This window comes from Corythoichthys intestinalis, chromosome 8 (assembly GCF_030265065.1).
Source record: "Corythoichthys intestinalis isolate RoL2023-P3 chromosome 8, ASM3026506v1, whole genome shotgun sequence".
In the NCBI taxonomy this organism is placed as follows: domain Eukaryota; kingdom Metazoa; phylum Chordata; class Actinopteri; order Syngnathiformes; family Syngnathidae; genus Corythoichthys; species Corythoichthys intestinalis.
The window spans coordinates 40,042,934-40,062,470 of NC_080402.1; the positions used below are offsets into that span (position 1 = coordinate 40,042,934).

At 37.9% G+C, this 19,537-nt stretch overlaps 2 protein-coding genes across 2 annotated transcripts in view; one reads left to right on the forward strand and one right to left on the reverse strand.

Annotated features, from left to right (window-relative positions):
• syngr2b (synaptogyrin 2b) overlaps nt 1-8,839 on the forward strand; it is a 29,071-nt gene extending 20,232 nt beyond the window's left edge. Inside the window, exon 4 of the mRNA XM_057844368.1 lies at nt 1,219-8,839. Coding sequence (XP_057700351.1) covers nt 1,219-1,461 — 243 coding nt within the window. The 3' untranslated portion in view covers nt 1,462-8,839. The remainder of the gene's footprint in view (nt 1-1,218) is intronic.
• Nucleotides 7,049-15,973, reverse strand: tk1 (thymidine kinase 1, soluble). Its single transcript, XM_057844369.1, has 7 exons — nt 15,789-15,973; nt 15,601-15,632; nt 10,446-10,559; nt 8,186-8,279; nt 8,016-8,105; nt 7,791-7,910; nt 7,049-7,715 (listed from the first exon to the last, which is right to left on the reverse strand). Exons 1-7 carry the CDS (start codon nt 15,852-15,854, stop codon nt 7,536-7,538), a joined length of 696 nt encoding a protein of 231 aa, XP_057700352.1. The 5' UTR covers nt 15,855-15,973; the 3' UTR covers nt 7,049-7,535.
• Nucleotides 15,974-19,537: the final 3,564 nt, after the last annotated feature.

Consider the following 19,537-nt stretch of genomic DNA (forward strand, 5'->3'; position numbering starts at 1 on the left):
CATTTTTCTGCAGCTGTTTGGCTGGCGTGATGCGAAAAATAAACAAATTAATCGGCAAAATCAGCTCAATCCATAGTCCTTCCCATACAACAGTACGGCTGGATAGTGAACAGGATACCTTCTACCATACACGTCACAGCGCCTTCTTTCTCAACTCGAGACTGGAGCCAGAAGTCACTCATTTTCATGGCGCAGGATTCAAAAATTGAATATATAAAACGATCGCTTCCACACACATCCAAGTGGTCCATTTCATTCAGGAGCATAAAACACCACATGAAATATGGAATAAACATGCTTTTTGGTGTCATACGCACTTTAAAGCTGCTGATATAGAATGGGGATTTGAGTATTTTATTTACTGTTATTTACTGTTAACTTGATACTGAAATAGTAGTTTATTTTAGCCTGAGAGGATTTTTGTACTATTTTTGTAACCAATGTACGAAACATTAAAAGTAGCTAATAGCTGGGGGGTGGGGTGCATCAATAATCGATTTATAATCGACTCGTAGCCTCTGAATCGTAATCGAATCGTGAGATGCCCCAAGATTCCCACCTGTCGTCTTTTGCGTGGTGTAGCTGAAGGCACGGCGTGACTGACGTGACAGTGAGAAAGGTGGGGTAGGGTTTTCACTTACTTTTAATGTTTTGTTGTTGGCGTCAATTGCGGCAGACAGTAGGCGTGTTGTGTTGCTGAAATAAATGATTAAAAACTTGACGAAGTTGGTGATTTCTTCGACGATGTTACCTTAACTGATAAAGACTGGCGAACGGAGGTCGGAGGAGGACCGTCGAGATCGTAGACATTCTATGGCCATATTGTCGAGCCAGTTCACGGACGGGCACACCAAGCTCATATTTTTCTGTCATTTCCATCTTTATTTCAATGGTAAGCATGACCTTTTTCCTTTTTTCACCACCCGCATTAACATTCTTAGAACCCATGTTTATTTCTCTCACAAGAAAATCTGTCGTGCGTCGTCTGTCTTGCAGGAAAACAAACAAATGGCGAGTCAAATTTTAGGTCGGATGTCGAAAAGATTGTGTGTTGAAGAGATCGTATGTCGAGGTACCACTGTATTTGGGAGTAGCACAAAATGTATGTGATTGGTCTGCTACTTTACGCATCTATGTGACAACATATGAGAAGCTTGCTTTGCCTCGCAATTGTTCAGATGTCCACTCCATGGTACTTAATTGTGTGTTATTATTCAGGGAATCCTAACCTACTTCGCCTTGGGTCGTTTCCGTAGCGGCACTGACGACGTCGCCATCCCAACCTACACTGAGCAGCCTCCAGAACAACACGAGCCTTACCCGCCAACCTACGCCCCTGCCCCCTACAACCCCACGCCATACACCCCCACCACCTATCCCACCCTAGCTGACTTAAGCCAGCAACCTGCCTTCACCCCAAACCTGCAGCCGACGCCCGGCTATCAGCCACCGAATTACTGATACAGAAAGCTCTGTTATGGCAAGAGCAGGGCTGCTGCTTATTTGCTAGTAGCAGATCCAACAAGTCCAAACTGGGTCTCCATTGGTGATAAGGCTTATCGGGGATATAACGCTTCTCTATTTAAACTCGAGGAGTTGAAGAACTGCATGCAAGTTAATAGAAGAGGGACACTGTGGATTACCGCAAAGGCTCTCTGGTCTATGATCAGATCTTGCCATCGGACTGAGAGCTGACATTAGAGATGATCTTTGGATCAGCTGACCTGTGTGCTATGACACAACACTTACCTCAAGCAGGCATATGGAATGTTAGCATAATTGCGAAACTGTTGATTACAGTTGATGAGATCAACACCAGGAGTTTTTTTCATTTGTACAGATTTCTTGGCAAAACGAGTGCCCTTTTATTTGCCGTGTTCCACAACTAATTTTCAACATGAATTTGTCTTCATTTGCCGTAAATAACTAAAGGAATTACTACAAGTTAAAGGAATGGACAACACCTCTGTCATGTGCAAAACAGCAGAAGGAATCCTGCTTAATTAAATTTTTAAAAAATCATTTTTTAATGTGTTATAGTGGAGAATAGCCTAAATTAAAGTCAGTATTTCCAGGAATTGACTTCCCGACATAGGGGCGGACATTTTATCAATACCGGCACTTTTAGCCAATTGAATTAGGGCTGTCAAACGATTACAATTTTTAATCGAGTTAATCAGAGCTTAAAAATTAATCGTAATTAATCGGAATTCAAACCATCTATGAAATATGGCATATTTTTCTGTAAATCATTGTTGGAATGAAAAGATAAGACACAACACGGATATATACATTCAACATACTGTACATAAGTACTGTATTTGTTTATTTTAATAATACATCAATAAGATGGCAGGGCCGGCACAGCCTATATGCAGACTATGCAGCTGCTTAGGGCCCCTGACCACTACGGGGCCCCCAATCTGGCAATTGTTTAATTTCTATTCTATTTTGTTTACTACAGTTTGCTTTATTTGACTTTTGTGAGTTTTGATACATGATTACAAGCTTTAAAAAATAAGTTCTTCCTTTTCTTTCCTCTTTTAGAAAAAGGTTTGGCGCTATCTACTGTAAGTACTGACAATCATTTGGGGTGAGAAGTTTGAAGTATGCAGTGGAACAAAATCTGATTAATATACAAAATATGGACGTATGGGTTGGATTACATGTATGGGTTTCACGATACACTGTGACGAAATGGTGGGCCAAAAATATGGGCCCCTTTGCATTATTTTGCTTAGGGCCCCCAAATGGCCTGGGCCGGCCCTGCAAGATGGCATTAACATTATTAACATTCTGTTAAAGCGATCCATGGAAAGAAAGACTTGTAGTTCTTAAAAGATAAATGTTAGTACAGATTATAAAAATTTTATATTAAAACCCCTCTTATTGTTTTCGTTTTAATAAAATTTGTAATATTTTCAATCAAAAAATAAACTAGTAGCTCGCCATTGTTGATGTCAATAATTACACAATGCTCATGGTGCTGAAACCCATAAAATCAGTCGCACCCAAGCGCCAGCAGAGGGTGACAAAACACCAAAAACCACAAGTAACAACTGGACATGACACTGTGCTGTCATTTTAATGTTTGAGCGGAGCATGTGCGTTAAATGCGTCAAGTATTTTAACGTAATTAATTTGCCGTTAACGTGATAATTTTGACAGCCCTAAATTAAATGCGAGTATCCTGATTCCCCCACCCTTCCTCGCTACATCATTAATACGTATTATCATATGCACCATTACTTGAGTCGATCAGTTTATATGAAATCACAAAATGGATGAGCCTGCAAGCAGTGTCATTCTTTTTTTGTTTAAACAGTATTTTATCTATTATCAGAAGTCTGCAAAATTTGCGGTTTGCGTACTTTGAGCAACTGTTTTTGCAAGGTCATTTATAAGAGTTGTTTGAATTTCAAGTGATAAATTGCCCCCCCCCCCCCTTTTTTTTTTTTCCAAGCGTTGATAAATGATGTAACCAAACTATGGAAGTGGATTTATGACTGAGACACCAGAAAAAAATGCAATTATAGTATTGTAAACATGTTCATTTTCTGATCTGATAAGTTTGACTTACGCATTTGACAAATCAGAACAAATTCTTACTGGTTCAGGTCACAACTGGAGTCTTGGCTCGGTTCAGTATTTGTGCGTTTTTAAATTCTATATGTTTTAAAATACTTAATATTTTACAGAAAGAGCAATTTAGTAACATGGATTGTAACTTTGTTTTATATGGCACAAAATGCCTGAAGGATTAACTGTATTATGTTGTCCAACACAGATGTTGCATCATACTTTCAAAATGTCACATAGAAAAATTGGTAACATTTTATTTGACAGTGGTGTCATAAGACTGTCATAATTATGATGAGACACTATCATGAGCATTAATGAATGCTTGACGGCATAAGCAGAGTTTAAGGGGGGGCCAGTCCCCCCTGGTGGCTGAAAAGTGTCAATAAATGTAATTGACTATTATATATATATATATATAAGTTGTAAAGCCATAAAGCAAACAACAAAAATGAATAAAATGAACAAATTTTTTTTTATAATGAGTCAAAATTATTTTTTGAACAGATCATGTGACTAGCACCTTAGACAGTCATTTGCTTTGCATATTATTTAAAATGATTGATTAAAATGATTTGATTGAAGCAACTTTTTGGGGGATTAAATGATTTAGACACAAATGTCCTACCCATAATATAGCCCAAACACAAAAAGGATTGCTAAAATTAAAGAAAACTTTTAAAATTCAAAATTAAGTGTTCAAATGCAAATATTTGAGTATCAAATATTTTTTTCGAATTCAAAAACTTTTTCTCTGATTGAATTTTTTTTTTTTTTTTTTTTTTTGGATTGAAGTGAAGTTTCGTTTGAAAATATATATTTTTGTTTAAAGCAACTTTTTGATTGAATAATAAAGACACAAATGTCCTAGCCAAAATGTGGCCCAACCACAAAACATTACTTCAGTCAAAAAAGTTGCCTCAATCAACAAAAAAATTGACTTCAGGAAAAAAATTCAAATAAAAATAGCTTTCAAATGCATTATTTTGAGTTTTAAATTTATTTTTGCATTCACAATTCCCCCCCCCCCCCCCCCCCCCACACACACTTTTTTTCGAATAATGAAGACACAAATCTACTTCCATATGGCTCCGCCCAGGGGATACAATTTTTGACTGGGGTAACTACATTGGCACGACCGGCAGGCGTACCATAGTCAATAGATGATGATCTTGGCGAAAAGTATAGCTGTCTTAAGCAGCCTGATTTAGAATTCCCCTCAAGAATGATGGGAAACAGAAAAAATGCTCATTTTCAACTTATGATAAATATTCTTGTAAGTTAATTTTTATGTCTGACACTGCGTTTTGGGGTCATCAACATGTAGTGCCCCTCAGCCCAAAAGTCAAACTCCGCCTATGCTTGACGGACGTCATTAAGTGTCATCTGGCAAATTGTTACGAACTCCATTTATGTCCAGTCTGCATCTTTTACGTTCATTTAAAATGACATAATTTGTTGGATGACACTTAATGACATATGTCAAAAGCATTCATTAATGCTAGCGACTGTGTAATTTCGTAATTATGGCAGTCTAATTCAGGGGTGAAAGTGGCTAGAAATTCTTGTCAGAACTCCCGAACATAAATGTCGGCATGGAGCCCTTTTTTTCTTTTCGTTTGCCACAAAAAAATACAACCGTCCAAATCGTCTTGGCTTTGTGAAATTCCAGATACCCTTTAAGCTTGTTTTACATGAATGAATCTGGGTGAAGTGCAGATGACACACCCATTGAATAGTAACTAATTAACAACAGAAGAGCTTCTTGGGGAAGAAAAAAAACATGCCTTCACTGCAAACTCAGTCTTTGTGTTGTACACTTGAGGTCTTTGAGGCTTCTCTGTGTCAAGTGACAAAAGTGTCGTGTTCACTTCAAGTTGTGCTTCTTCTCGTGGATATGCTTGTTTGATAAACCTACAGTTAAATCTCAGTAATGCTGTTGGAACATTGATTTGTTACAGCATATTAGTATTTTGAAGCCATGGATTTGTATTCAAAATGGTCACTCCCCCCAAAAATAATTTTGCTCTCAACATATCTTTAGCCACATTCTTTTTGTCTTGTGTATCCCCTTCACAACAAAAAAGTGGCCAAGGTGCTAATAACTTACTACACACTGCTTGGATAACTGACAGTGTATTTTAAGTTACTTTACTACATATTATAAAACATTTCAGTCAGACCGGCACTCAAATTACACAAGATTTAAATTACACCTGGTCTGGAATTAAATTCCAAAAACATAGAAAGTAGAGATGTCCCGATCGATCGGGATGCCGATCACGTCATTTTCAAAGTATCGGAATCGGCGAAAAAAATATCGGCCATGCCTTTTTTTAAAATATTTATATATTTTTTAATTATATATATATATATATTAATTATATCTATAGTTTAATTAAATCGTTTTCTAATTGTATTTAATGTTACAGACATGTTACACTCATCCAGTCTTTAGTTTGGGCTTAAGATAGTTATCAAATTTATCCCGATAGCAGCGGTAATTGATTTTTTAAAAAAATGTATCACGTTAAAATATTTAACACAATTAATGCATGCGCTGCACGACCCACTCACGCATTTTCGCGCTCAATCTGTAATGGCGCCGTTTTACCTATATAGAGAGATAAAAGACAGCATAAAATGAGTAAAGTGAATTTTGGTAGCCTTTGGAGCCTTTTTTTAGTTGGCTAAAGCCTTACAATCCCTCTCCCTATGATTAGAAATATCATGGGAAGCAATGTGGGGAAGCATTGATCTTTTTCTTAACACCTTATGTTATTTCCCAACGCAGAGAAGATATCAATTGGTAGCACTACGCACAGTCATGGTTCCACTTCCTATCATGCATTTGGGCATGGCTACAGTATCATTTACTGAAAGCTCAACAAATACACTAGTTGGCAATATTTAGTCACAATATACAAAGTCACAAGTCTTTATCCGTGGATCCCTCTCACAGAAAGAATGTTAATAATGTAAATGCCATATTGAGGATTTATTGTCATAATAAACAAATACAGTGGATGGCTACAGTATCATTTACTGAAAGCTCAACAAATACACTAGTTGGCAATATTTAGTCACAATATACAAAGTCACAAGTCTTTATCCGTGGATCCCTCTCACAGAAAGAATGTTAATAATGTAAATGCCATATTGAGGATTTATTGTCATAATAAACAAATACAGTACTTATGTACTGTATGTTGAATGTATATATTCGTCAGAGTTTTATTCATTTTTTTCTTGATGCACTGCCAAAATGTATATGATTGGGAAAAATTATCGGGATTCGGGACTGATTGGAATTGAATCGGGAGCAAAAAAAAAAAAAAAAAGCAATCTGATCGGGAAATATCGGGATCGGCAAATACTTAAACTAAAACGATCGGGAGCAAAAAAACATGATCGGAACAACCCTAATAGAAAGGACAAGGCACAAAGATGTAAATCCAGTAAAGAAAAATATTAACCTTACCACAATCTTTACAGTCACATTTTATTAAATAATGAAAGTCATAGAAAATAATTTTCACTAGTTTTAAACTAATGCCCTCTCCAATATTTTGTCTGTAACCGAAATGCTCAGAAATAACACCTTTAGTACCGACAGCTTTATGTGGTTTTCTGTATACATATGTTAATAGTCCACCAATTAGAAAATTAAATAAAAACTAGCATGCACTTCCAGACTACTGAAAGACAAATGTCTGACAGAAATATCTATGTAAGTGTGAATCTAAGTGATTACATTGATATCAATGCACAAATAACATATCCAGAGATATAAAAGCAATACTGTAACTGTATAACAATATATTAACAGAACCTAGAAGTGTTTCTCATTTCAGCACCTTGGAGGTTCGCCACAACTGTGCTTCATTGGAATTCAATGTATAGCAATGAGACTTGGCTTTATCAACCTTCACACCTAAGCAACAGTTTTTATGTGTTCAGAAGTGGAGGGCAGAGAAAAGCCTTCTGGGAATTCCAGAGTCCATAAGTTTCTCGTTAGGTACATGTTGAGGCGTTTCATCCCTGAGGGGAGGTCGGTTTTCTTTGACCGCCATCAGATTTCCATAACACTTTCGACAAACTGCTTGGTACTTGTCAGCTCCGCCGATCACTTCCACCTACGGACGACAGAAAACATGATGCTTAAAATATAATAAATCCCGCCAACTAATTTTCTTAATGTGTACCCTCACCTCCTTCTCTGCTCCAATCCTCTTTGTGTAGGCCGCTTCTTTATAACACTGCATGCAGACGGCGTGAAGCTTCACCACGCTTTCAGCCAGAGGGACAAGGTTCAAAATGTTTCCAAATGGCTTAAAAAAAAAAAAATGAATAAATGCAGTTGTAATGCCAAGTCAACAGTTCACATTCCAGCACAATCACTAGACAATGTGTATTTTTCAGGTAAGCAAAGGCACCATTCTCTGGAAGGTTCCATCCAAGGCAGCAACAATCACAATCTTGCCCAAATTGGCCATTTCCTCACAAAACTCAACTGTGTCCGGGAACTGCAATGACACAAAGAGTTTAAGTAAGAGTCAATAGCCATAACATGAAAGAAAGTAGTAGAAAAAAACAATCCACTTACAAATTGCCCTTCATCAATTCCAATGACACAGGCTTGCAGTGCCAGCGACCACACATCTCTAAGCGAGTTTGCTGGTATAGCTTCCATTGTGTTTCTAAGGGACGTACAAGTAATTTCATTTTTTTGCATGAATGAAACACCCATAAAGCATGCCAACATGATGCAATTGTAGCCTTATGTCCCAATGAAGATCAGTGAACCCCCTTTCTATCACAACCTCTCGTTCTAACCAAACAGCATTTCAATGTCGCAGATGTAATAGCCTGGAGATATAAGGTTTTCTAGAGATGCGCATTCATTTGAACTTGCAATTTTTTTGTCTGGAAAATGAGCTAAACTTGGGATACAGCCACCATTGAGTCGCATTGTGGTAGCAATGCCCCTGTAAGATGGTATGCCAAAAGATCACATCGAAGAGAAACACGGCGGCACAATACATTAGGTGCAGCCGGTGTTGGTCAAGTTTTAAATTTTTCCACACAAAGTACTTCAAAGGTCATACATTTCAAAATGAACAAATTGATAGTTGATGATTTATTTAATGTTTTAAATGTGTTGCAGTGATCTGTTAACCTCAAAATTATGGCATTTGCCTATTGTTGCCAAGGAAACAGTCCACTCCATACTTTAATACAGGTGCATCTTAAAGCCTTAAATCCCCGAAACACGTGAAAAAAATGATTGCCTTACACTCACTTAAAGGACTGTATTTAAATTTTATCTAGAATATATACAGTACTGTGCAAAAGTTTTAGGCAGGACACCTGCCTAAAACTTTTGCACAGTACTGTATATGGCGGAAAACACTCAGGTGACTTGAAATTCCGCTCTGAGACCCCCAATTTGGCCAACTTTCAAAATTGTCCGATATGCATGTGTGATACATCATTAGAAAGTTTAAAATCTCAATTTTCTGGGGGAAGAAAATTTTTTAACAGGAGGGCATTTAAAAAAAAAAACAAAAAAAAAAGTTTTTTAAACAGCAAAACCCTATCTGGAGGTGAGCGCACGCGAGAGCAGAATTACAGACACCATGACTTTACCAAGATATTATCGTGTACCTACCTTGTTTCGATCTAAAAACAAAAACATGTAGCATTTATCGCTGAGTGTCAAGATACAGTTGTGAATAGCCACAGCTGGATTTTGAAGGGGATTTTATGGATGAAACATGGTCATATAACAAGGGTCGCGATGCAGAAATTGCAGACATCAAGGAGTGGTCGAGATGTTGTTTTTCATACATATATTTACCCTTTTAAACTTTTTTTTCAATTTTTGTTTGGATCGATTATCAAATTATCGGAGAAAATGCGAAAGCAACAAAAAAATACAATTAAGCGATAGTTATGAGGTAGATACCTGTGACTTTTTTAGACACCATTTTTTTCCATTGTGACATAATTTGTTTAAAAGTTTAAAATATGTGAGAATTTTTTAAAGGTTTTTAAAAAAAAAAATTTAAACGAAATATGAGACATAAATTTATGATTCTAAGCTAAAAACGACAGGCATTTTGAATAATAAATATAATTAATTACCTTCATTTTATGGCTGGGTTGAAACAAAAGCGGTTGCGCGACGTCTGTAAACGGGGGTTTTCAGGGTAAAACGGACAAATTAAAAATAGTTTGGGGGCTTAATGCGCCATGAATCTGCTATGGCAGCATATAGACATATTGGTCTGTCAAACCCAACAGTTGTTTTGACTTAAAATACAGCAGTTTCTTTTAAAGAGTGCAAGAGCAGAAACTGCTTTTTCAGTCTTGTCTGTGTTTTCCGCCATATACTATAATTTTAGCTTAACATTATACTCTTTATGTTCCAATTGGCTAGTATGTTCTGAAAAATAAAAATCTTGTTCAATGGGAAAAAAAAGTTTTTCTTTAACCCAGATATCTCAATGTAACACATTTTAGAGCTGCAATTGCAATCCCGTGAAATCTTTGCTAGTTTAGCTAGTAGCTTTTGCTATTTTTGCTGGTTATCTACAGTCAGAATCTCATACCGCTACATGCCTAATGGTGGGTGGGTTTTGAACATATTTTCACAATAAATAGAGGTTCACTGTATTTACAATATATTCACCGTGGACAAAGACCGCAATGTCAGCAATGTCCAGGTGTCATAGATGAAAATGGCACTACATGGCATACAGTACAAGCTAATGGTGTATAAACTGTACACCCATATCTTTTAATAGACTTATTCAAGAAAAAACTTTTGCACGACAAAACATGAACAACAGCAGGCCACTTACTTATCATGCGTAGCCATGCCTAAGTCTGAGTAGCGCGTATCCTTGGCATATTTGATCACCAAACACCTGTACTGGGCAACCACGAAACGACGCACGCGTCGCATCAATTCAGTGCTGCAGGAACAAAAATAAAACAAAAAATAAATCCCAATACAAACTGCAAGCTTCTCAGAAATTGTATTGTATTGTACACCCACATAGTCATGGACGAACTTATTGGCACCCCTAGAATTTTTCTAGAAAATACAGCATTTGTCACAGAAATTAATACAATCACAAATCTTTTCAATATGAATGGGTTTATTTCTTAGATGTTTATTGGAAAAACACAAAAAAAAGCTGAACAGAAAACCCAAAATGCACTCAGTTTTACACAGAATGCAAAAAATGGGCTGGACCATAGACATCATAATTTACTTGACAGGTCACTTCCCCCTGACACTGCGCAACGCCTGACAATAGAGGGCTGGCCCATCCCACACCAGCCCGTGCCCCCGGCATGGAGAGCAATTCTCAAACATACTCTGCGTTAAGATTTAGGTTGAAACAGGACGAAGTTTAAGCCAAAAATTCAATATTTGAAATTTTTTATGCCACTGCTCATGGAGACTCATATATAGCAAAGATGGTAAATGGTGTTACACTTATAAGATAAGTGCCTGTTTTGGTTTTAGGTCGGTAGCAGCTTTGGTTTTCAAAATATTTGAAGTTTTTGAAAATAGTTGACAGGACATGGGAAACTGGGCCTCCTACGGATTGGCCCCGTTTCCCATGTCCTGTCAAGTATTATGAAGTCTATGGCTGGACAAAATTGTTGGCGCCCTCAACTCAATATTTGGTTGCGCATCCTTTAGAAGAAATAACAGAAAGCAATCGATTCCTGTAAACATCAACAAGTTTCGTGCACCTCTCAGATGGAATTTTGGACCAGTCTTCTTTTGCGAAGTGTTCCAGGTCTCTCAGATTTGAAGGGTGCCTTGTTGCAATAGACCCTACACACCAACGTCACACAATGACATGTCGCTGTATCTGGCCACCATATTGTCCGTCATTGTTTATCCGTATTCTCAATGGTTTCAATTTGTAGGGCAATTTATAGTGCAATTCATGGAAGCCCCGGTGCTTTCAGACGCTGTAAACTCATTGGATGCGTTGCATAAAAGGCGTTATGTGGAAAAGCTTCAGTCCATCCATTCGCCAGATCCATATTTGATGCCTAAATCGATATTTTTCAACCCTCTGTCTTCGCCGTCTGTCTGACATCTGCTACCCTGATATCTACAACTATCTTTTCCACAGAAACAGCCTATTCTCACTAAACTTTGAAAAACATTAAGAGCAGCACTCTAAGCAACATTACCCCGTGTCATTTCTAAAATGGCGACAATCAAAAAAAAAAAAAAAAAAAAAAAAAGACTGCGATGGCTGACGCTTCAAGGATAGGTGGATATTGGATTATTTCTTCGATAAAACACGCAACAACTGTGTCTGTCTCATTTGCAAAGAGACAGTCGCTGTTTTCAAGGAGTTCGATGTGACGCAATATTACCAAACAAGACACGCTAACATGTACGACAACATTACAGGGAAGATACGCAGCGAGAAATTATAGCAACTTGAAGCTAGTTTAATTTCACAGCAGCAGTATTTCGCAAGAGCCCGAGTGACGAAAGAGAACGCCACAAAGACGAGATTGTTGAAATTATTAATTCAAAAATAATAATAATAAATGTGACACACAGAAGGGCTTGCTAAAATTTGTTTAAATATATTGTTCTATGTAAATCAGCCAATGTAGCCCCCCACATTTTTACCACACCAAATCTGGCCCCCTTTGCAAAAGGTTTGGACACACCTGTTTAACTGATGATCCGCAGACGAGGCCAGCTTCTTTCACTTGGTACCAGCAAAATATTATTCAAAAAATAATGATGGTGGAAGAAATAAGCATCTTGGATTTGAAACTGTATGTTGTCGGCGATTAGCCTCGCAATGATCTTAATTGTGGTTTTCAGCCCAAAACCCTCTAAATATATATTAAATGCTAGAGCTGGGAATCTTTGGGCACCTAACGATTCGATTACGATTCAGAGGCTCCGATTCGATTATAAAACGATTATTGATGCACCCCCCTCCTTTTTTCCCCTCTCTCTCTCTCGCTCTCTCTTTTTTTTTTTTTTTTTTTTTTTAAATGTTTTGTACATTAGTTCCAAAATTGTTCAAAAATACTCTCAGGCTAAACCACACTACTATTTCAGTATCAAGTTAACATATAGCAGTAAACAAATATACAAAAATAACATTAGATAAAAAACTCCAGTCCCCATTCTGTATCAGCAGCTTTAAACTACATTCAATTAATTTAATGTTGTGAATCAGCCATTAAATTTGTTAAAATTGCTCCCGTTATTCCATAATTTCCCTTTTGTCTACTTTCGACATGTGAAAGTTTTAAAACTATTGTAAAGATAGAGTCAATTAAATATTTTACCGATTTAGGAGTATTTTAGATAAAAAGTTAATTAGGTTTGCTTGGAAGGTTCGCTACAACAGCCTTGCAGGGAAGTGTACTGCTTTAAGATGGCGGCCGTTTATAACTCCCGCATCTAGCTTTTTGTCGATGTGCTGCTAACACTACCAAGTCTATAATGCATCTAGTCCTATATAAATGATATCCACCGTGACATTATACGGATGTACTTTTCTAGCAGCTTTTCGGCAGCAGCCAGGTATGTTGTTGTGTTTTTTTATCTCGTTGCATGAGTTGAGCTAGAGCCGTGAGTTGAGCATTGGCATTACCCGAGGGGCCGGGTAATGGGAAGCATGATGTTTAGCTACTCGCGCTGAGTGTTGTGTACTTCCGCTTTACTTTGCATACTTTAATAATCGGAATTTGGATGTTTGTGAATCGTTCTCGAATCTTCCACGACCGAATCGCGAATAATCTAAGAATCGGAAATTTTGCACACCTCTATTAAATGCATCTTACCAGATATAAAATGACTACTACATAATCTGTGGTAATCGTTTGGAGCCCAGTTTTCTCGTCGAATTGCAGCAGTCCATCTCGCTCTCCTCTCCGGGTCTCTCGGAATACGGTAGAACTTCAAGTCTCTCCGTCTATCTTCTCTGTTATTGTAACCAACCGCCACACACGCCTTCACCATTTTGATTATTAATGTTAACGAGCAGAAAAATATGCCATAATAGGAGGAATTTACGTAGCGGTAATGCGTCAACACAACGAGTTGGCAGACAATATGGCGCAGAGGCGTGGTTGTGACGTCATGTGAGTAGGGTCTATAGCAATTTTGAGATCTCCCCATTGTATAGATCTGGACTAATTGATTGCCACCTCAGAGTTCTCCAGCACTCTGTATCCAACCCTTTCTCAGTGCTATTTGAGGTATGTTTTGGGTCATTGTCCTGTTGGAACACCCATAACCTCTGACGCAGACCCAGTTTTCTGACACTACATCCTACATGCCAAAAACATTTTGATAGTCTCCATATTTCATGAGTCCTTGCACATTGTCAAGGCATCCAGTGCTAGAGGAAGCAAAACAACCCCAAAACATCATTCGACCTCCACCACCATGTTTGACTATAGGCACTGTGTTTTTTTCTCTGTAGCCCTCATTCTTTTTTCTTGCACTGGTCTCCAACCATTTCTTGGTGCGATTTGAGGTATGTTTTGGGTCAATGTCCTGTTGGAAAACCCATGACCGGCCCAAAACATTTTTGATAGTCTGCATATTTCATGACTCCTTGCACACTGTTAAGGCACCCAGTGACAGAAAAAATAATGAGGCCTTCAAAGAAAAGAACACAGTGCCTAAGTCAAACATGGGGGAGGTCCAATGATGTTTTGGGGTAGTTTTGCTACCTCTAGCACTGGCTGCTTCGACAGCGTGCAAGGAGTCATGAAATATGGAGACTATCAAAATGTTTTGGGCCGCAATGTAGGATGTAGTTTCTGAAAACTGGGTCTGAGTCAGAGGTCATGGGTGATCCAACAGGACAATGACCCAAAAAATACCTCAAACAGCACCAAGAAATGTTTGGAGACAAAGCGCTGGAAATTTCTGAGGTGGCCATTGATGAGTCTGGATCTACACTATGGAGAGATCTCAAAATTGCTATTGCAAGAAGGCACAGTCCAAATCTGAGAGACCTGGAACACTTCGCAAAAGATGAGCGGTCCAAAATTCCATCCGAGAGATGCACGAAACTTGTTGATGCTTATAGGAAACGACTGCTTTCTGTCATTTCTTCTAAAGGATGCGCAAAGAAATATTGAGCTGAGGGTGACAACAATTTTGTCCAGCCCATTTTTTGCATACTGTGTATAATTGAGTACATTTTGGCTTTTCTCTTCAGCTTTTTTGTTTTTCAAATGCACATCCAAGAAATAAACACATTCAAACTGAAAACATTTGTAATTGCATTAATTTCTGTGAGAAATGCTGCATTTTCTGGGGAAAATTCCAGGGGTTCCAATAATTTCGTCCATGATTGTACATGGGGCAGTAGCACTCGAACTGGGATAACAGTACAACAATAGTAAAAATACAGCCAAAATGTACTATACATCTAAGACATGCAATTTATTCAAATATATTGGAAAGAAGCTTGCACCTATAAATTTTCTTGTTTGAATGTCATACATTTCCCTTCTAAATTACAACAATATTTGGATACTTTTTAAGTCCAGTAAAATGCATTCATGAAGGAACAATGATTTTATTTTAAACATGTGAGTACAGTTCTCTGACATAAGTGCTAAACATTTTTGATTAAATCATTATCACCAATAGGTATTATTTTCTTTATATGTATACATTCACTTTTGGAATACAAACTAATTTGGGGTTGCATTGTTTATACAACACCGACACGATTTAAATGTTGGCCCATTGTAGTTGATTTTTTATTTTTAGTATTTGTATCGGTGAAAATAATGTACTGAGAATTATTGACAACGCGTAGAGACAAAGGAGTTGAGTGACGTACAGTACGTCAGCAACGCATAAATTGGCGGGACATATGTTAAATTACAGCACTTGTTTGTTGCCGCCTTACTACATATCATTTGAAAGAGGCACACACGTATTTATGATTTCAAGGTAAGCAATGATACTGTACACTGTATTACCTTTTGCCTGAAAACATCGGTCCAAATATGACCTGTGAAAAACAGTGGCGAGGACACCGTTAGACACCAGTAAAGTTCCGATACACAGTAAAACGTCACAAACTTAGGGTTGCTGCAAATGTGTTAACATTATCACATGACGAATTTCAGCTAGACTTAATAAAAACACATTTGCGGCAAAAACGAACCTGTATTTGCCCCTGAGCTTTCCTCGGGGAATTCGGAAAAACTTTCGGAAAATCCACGCAGTCCATTTCTTCCAAGTTAAAAAAAAAAAAAAGAACCAAACCGAAGAAAACGGGGGGGAAAACTTTAATACAGAGTTAACCGAATAAACTGACGGTCAGCAGCTGCTCTAAAACACTCATTTCAATGAGCGCGCCGTTCGAGTATATCCGCCCAGCTGCTTCTAAACCGGAACTGAATTCCACCAATTGACAGCGCTTCTGACAAGTCACGTGGCCATTTTAAACCAATGATGAGCTGTATTTTAATACGCAGCACACAGTGTTGCCAGATTGCGCGGGGACGATTTCAAATATAGTACTCGGGGCGGGAGAGAGAATTGCTTTGGGCGAGTTGATAACATTTGGGCTTCTTCTGACAAAATTCAGTTGTTTCGAAAGGATCTGTTTTAACAGTTAATTTTATGTGTACACCTTAAAGTTCAGCTGCGTTGCTTGTTTACAGCTGCATCTTCGCTCCTATTATAATGGATTGAGGCTACTGAACTGACATTTAGCGCCTCACAACGCGTGAGTTGTGAACTGCATGTATGTTGTGATTCGTAGGTAATAAAATAAAAAAAAAATTAAACTGCATAACATAATGCGTTCGTTGGACTGTTTATTTTTATTTATTTTTTTTATTTTTATTTTTGCATATCTTGGTGTTTTGAAGTTTTCCTAGTGATCAGTGTAGTTGTAGTAGTAGTAGTAGGAGTAGTGATTAGCTTTTGATAACAATCTAAATAGAACTACAGTACTTTCCCCAGATTACATATTTTTTTTCCTGATCTTGAATGGGAGGCTGTAATTTGGGCTCTTTTTTTTTATTGAACTGTGAGGTTTGTATGGTGTTTATTGGGCTGGAAACCGTCTTTCTGGTATGGCAACTAGGGGTGTGACAAAATATCGAAATGGTGATATATCGTGATACTTTGTATCCCAATCGATATGCTTCCACCAAGAATCGAGATCTCGTTTTAAAAAGGTGTCAATGTTTAAAAAAAAAAGGAACCAACAAGTTGCTACCGAAATCTTCCACCATAATAGTGTCTCAGTTAACTCTAAGGCTGCCGTTGACGGTGCTCGACGCCCAATCCATTTAGATTGGGAACGTTCGTTCATTCAAAACCAGAGCATTCATAGTCATTCGGTCCGATTTTCGGGGCATTTACAGGTCACTTGCTGTTCATTTTAGGGCATTTACAGGTTATTTCCTGCTGAGTTTGAGTCACTGCCTATTCATTTAGGTGATTCCCAGGTCATTTCCTGTTCTGTAACTCAAAATAAACAGGAAGTGACCCATAAAATACCCCAAAATCTACAGGAAGTAACTGAAAATCAACAGGTAAATGATCTTAAATGGCCCAAAATTACCTCATTGCCTGGCATTGGCTGCCACTGACGGTCATATACATTCAATCCGTTTGAAGTGGGAGGGATGGCAGCGAATTCGTTCATTCGCTGCCACCCTCCAAGTTCAGATGGATTGGACGTCTACTAGTGATAAACTCATTCCAATTCACAGCAGAAGCTTGTTTTTCTGTTTATTAGTTGTTTGTGAAATTTCCTAAAATGATTTCCATACCAATGTATTGATAATCGTTGTATCGCCATATCGTCAGATCATCGTTATCGTGAGCTTTGCATCGCAAATCGTATCGTATCGTGAGGCACCAAGAGGTTCCCACTCCTAATGGCAACCCTGCCAACATTCTCAATTCTAAACTTCTACATCTATCTACATGATGTGTCAAAGGTATCAGCGTTTAAATAGGCATACAGTCGCATGTAGAAAGAAAAAATATGAAGGTAGAGTATGGAGGTCGATTTGTGTCTTTTTTTTTTTTTTTTTGATTGAAGCAACTTTTTTGATTGAATAATAAAGACACATTTACCTCCATAGTAGATGACTGTTTCAACTCCTTCATTTCAGTCTATGTGAAGAGCACATTGTGTTCTCATTGGGTCAGGAGTACAGGTCAGGCTTTTCAAAGGGCTTTTTCCGCTCTACTAAATGTATAGCGGCAAAATCTATTTGTTTTGCCATTGTGATGACTACAGAATAATACGATTGGTTAGGGTTGTGTCAAAACAGAGAAAAAGCAATAGAGACTGGTACTGAATGTTAGTAATCAAGTTTACAAATTATTACAATTGTAAAAACTCAAAGAATTCAGATTTTAAAATATTAGGTATTAATAAATTAATGAAAATATGCAATCATTTATTCATCTTCTGTATCACTTATTCTCACGTGCGGGCATGCTGGAGCCTATCCCAGCTAACTGTGGACAGGAGGCCTTATACACCCTGAACTGGTTACCAGTCATTCACAGAATTTTAATAATATAATGTTTTTCATTAAAAGTGTATATTTTCCATTGAGAAACCTATGGCCAAGATTCAGAGCTTCAAATGTAGGTCACATGAAACAGATAAAGAGAAACTGTTAAAATCAGAAATGCTTCTTCGTGAACTCAATTAAAGGGGGAAAAAAACACACCTCCACATTCCATTCTCTTATCTTATCAACACCACTCCCCCCAGGTAAAGGCGAGCAGTGTTCTGAATTTGAAGAGTGCCTATCTGGTGGTGACCATATCATGGGATTACTGTCAAAAACAGGAATACGTAGAAAATGTTAGTAGGCATGGAAAGAGATTAATCAGAAAAAAGACCACTAACTTTCGACCTGGGGAAAGAAAATCTTCTACAAAACATTCTACAAAATGCCTCAGTGTGACAGAATATTATTTCAGTATCTCAGACCATCAAAGTTTTGGAGGTTTTGAGCTTCTTAAGCTTCTGTTTACAGTGCAGTCAATTTTATTGCTTGTTTTTCCATCCTGCACAGTTTTAAATAAAACTGAGCAGTCAATGAATTTTCAGTTTTTTTCTTTGAATATTGACTCAGATCTCTGTATATATCAGAGGTTGCGCTAGACTTTTTCGTTGTCTGTCATTTTGACCGACAGTGTCATAAAAATCTGGTCATAATCTATTTTTACCCGTCACTTAAATTTTTTAAATGATGATAATGACATTGTGGTGACCCTTTGTTTGGCATAATTCACCTTCCTTACTTGTGTGTCCATTTGGCCGAGCGCGTTACCGGCTACGACACAGTCACGTGACAGAGACACTTAAGAGCCGCGCGCATTCCGGCTTGAATAGAGAGTTCACAGAGAGTAGCAGAGCTACAGCGGCTGGACACAGCAATTCGAGCTAACAAAACTCTTAACATTGCATACCACTTCAACATATTCAATAGTATTTAGTTTTCATTCATTTTAAATTAATATTCTGTCCGAACAAGCTTAACAGAGAATCCACACCGTGCCATCACACATCAAGCAGATGAATATGTAACTTTTTCTCCGCAGTGACAAAAACAGCTGACTGTGGCCCCAGTAGGTAGGCTACATATGGAACAATGAAATTAACAGTTCACCTACTGTGGCCTGAACGCAGTCTCACACTTTCCTCCTGGTGCGCATGGACTTGAATTGCGTGCATGCTTGTGCAGTCCCTCTTTTTTCACCTCTTTTATCAACACCATCGTCGTTTTGGGGCTTTTTGAAGAAACTTCGGACACTCAGTTGCCTTGACATTTTTCAGAGTAAGGCCAACGACGTCATGCATCAAGAGAGACAATAGCTAATTAATATGCTCACTCACCACCCTGTGGTCTGGGGTGTGAATTGCAACCT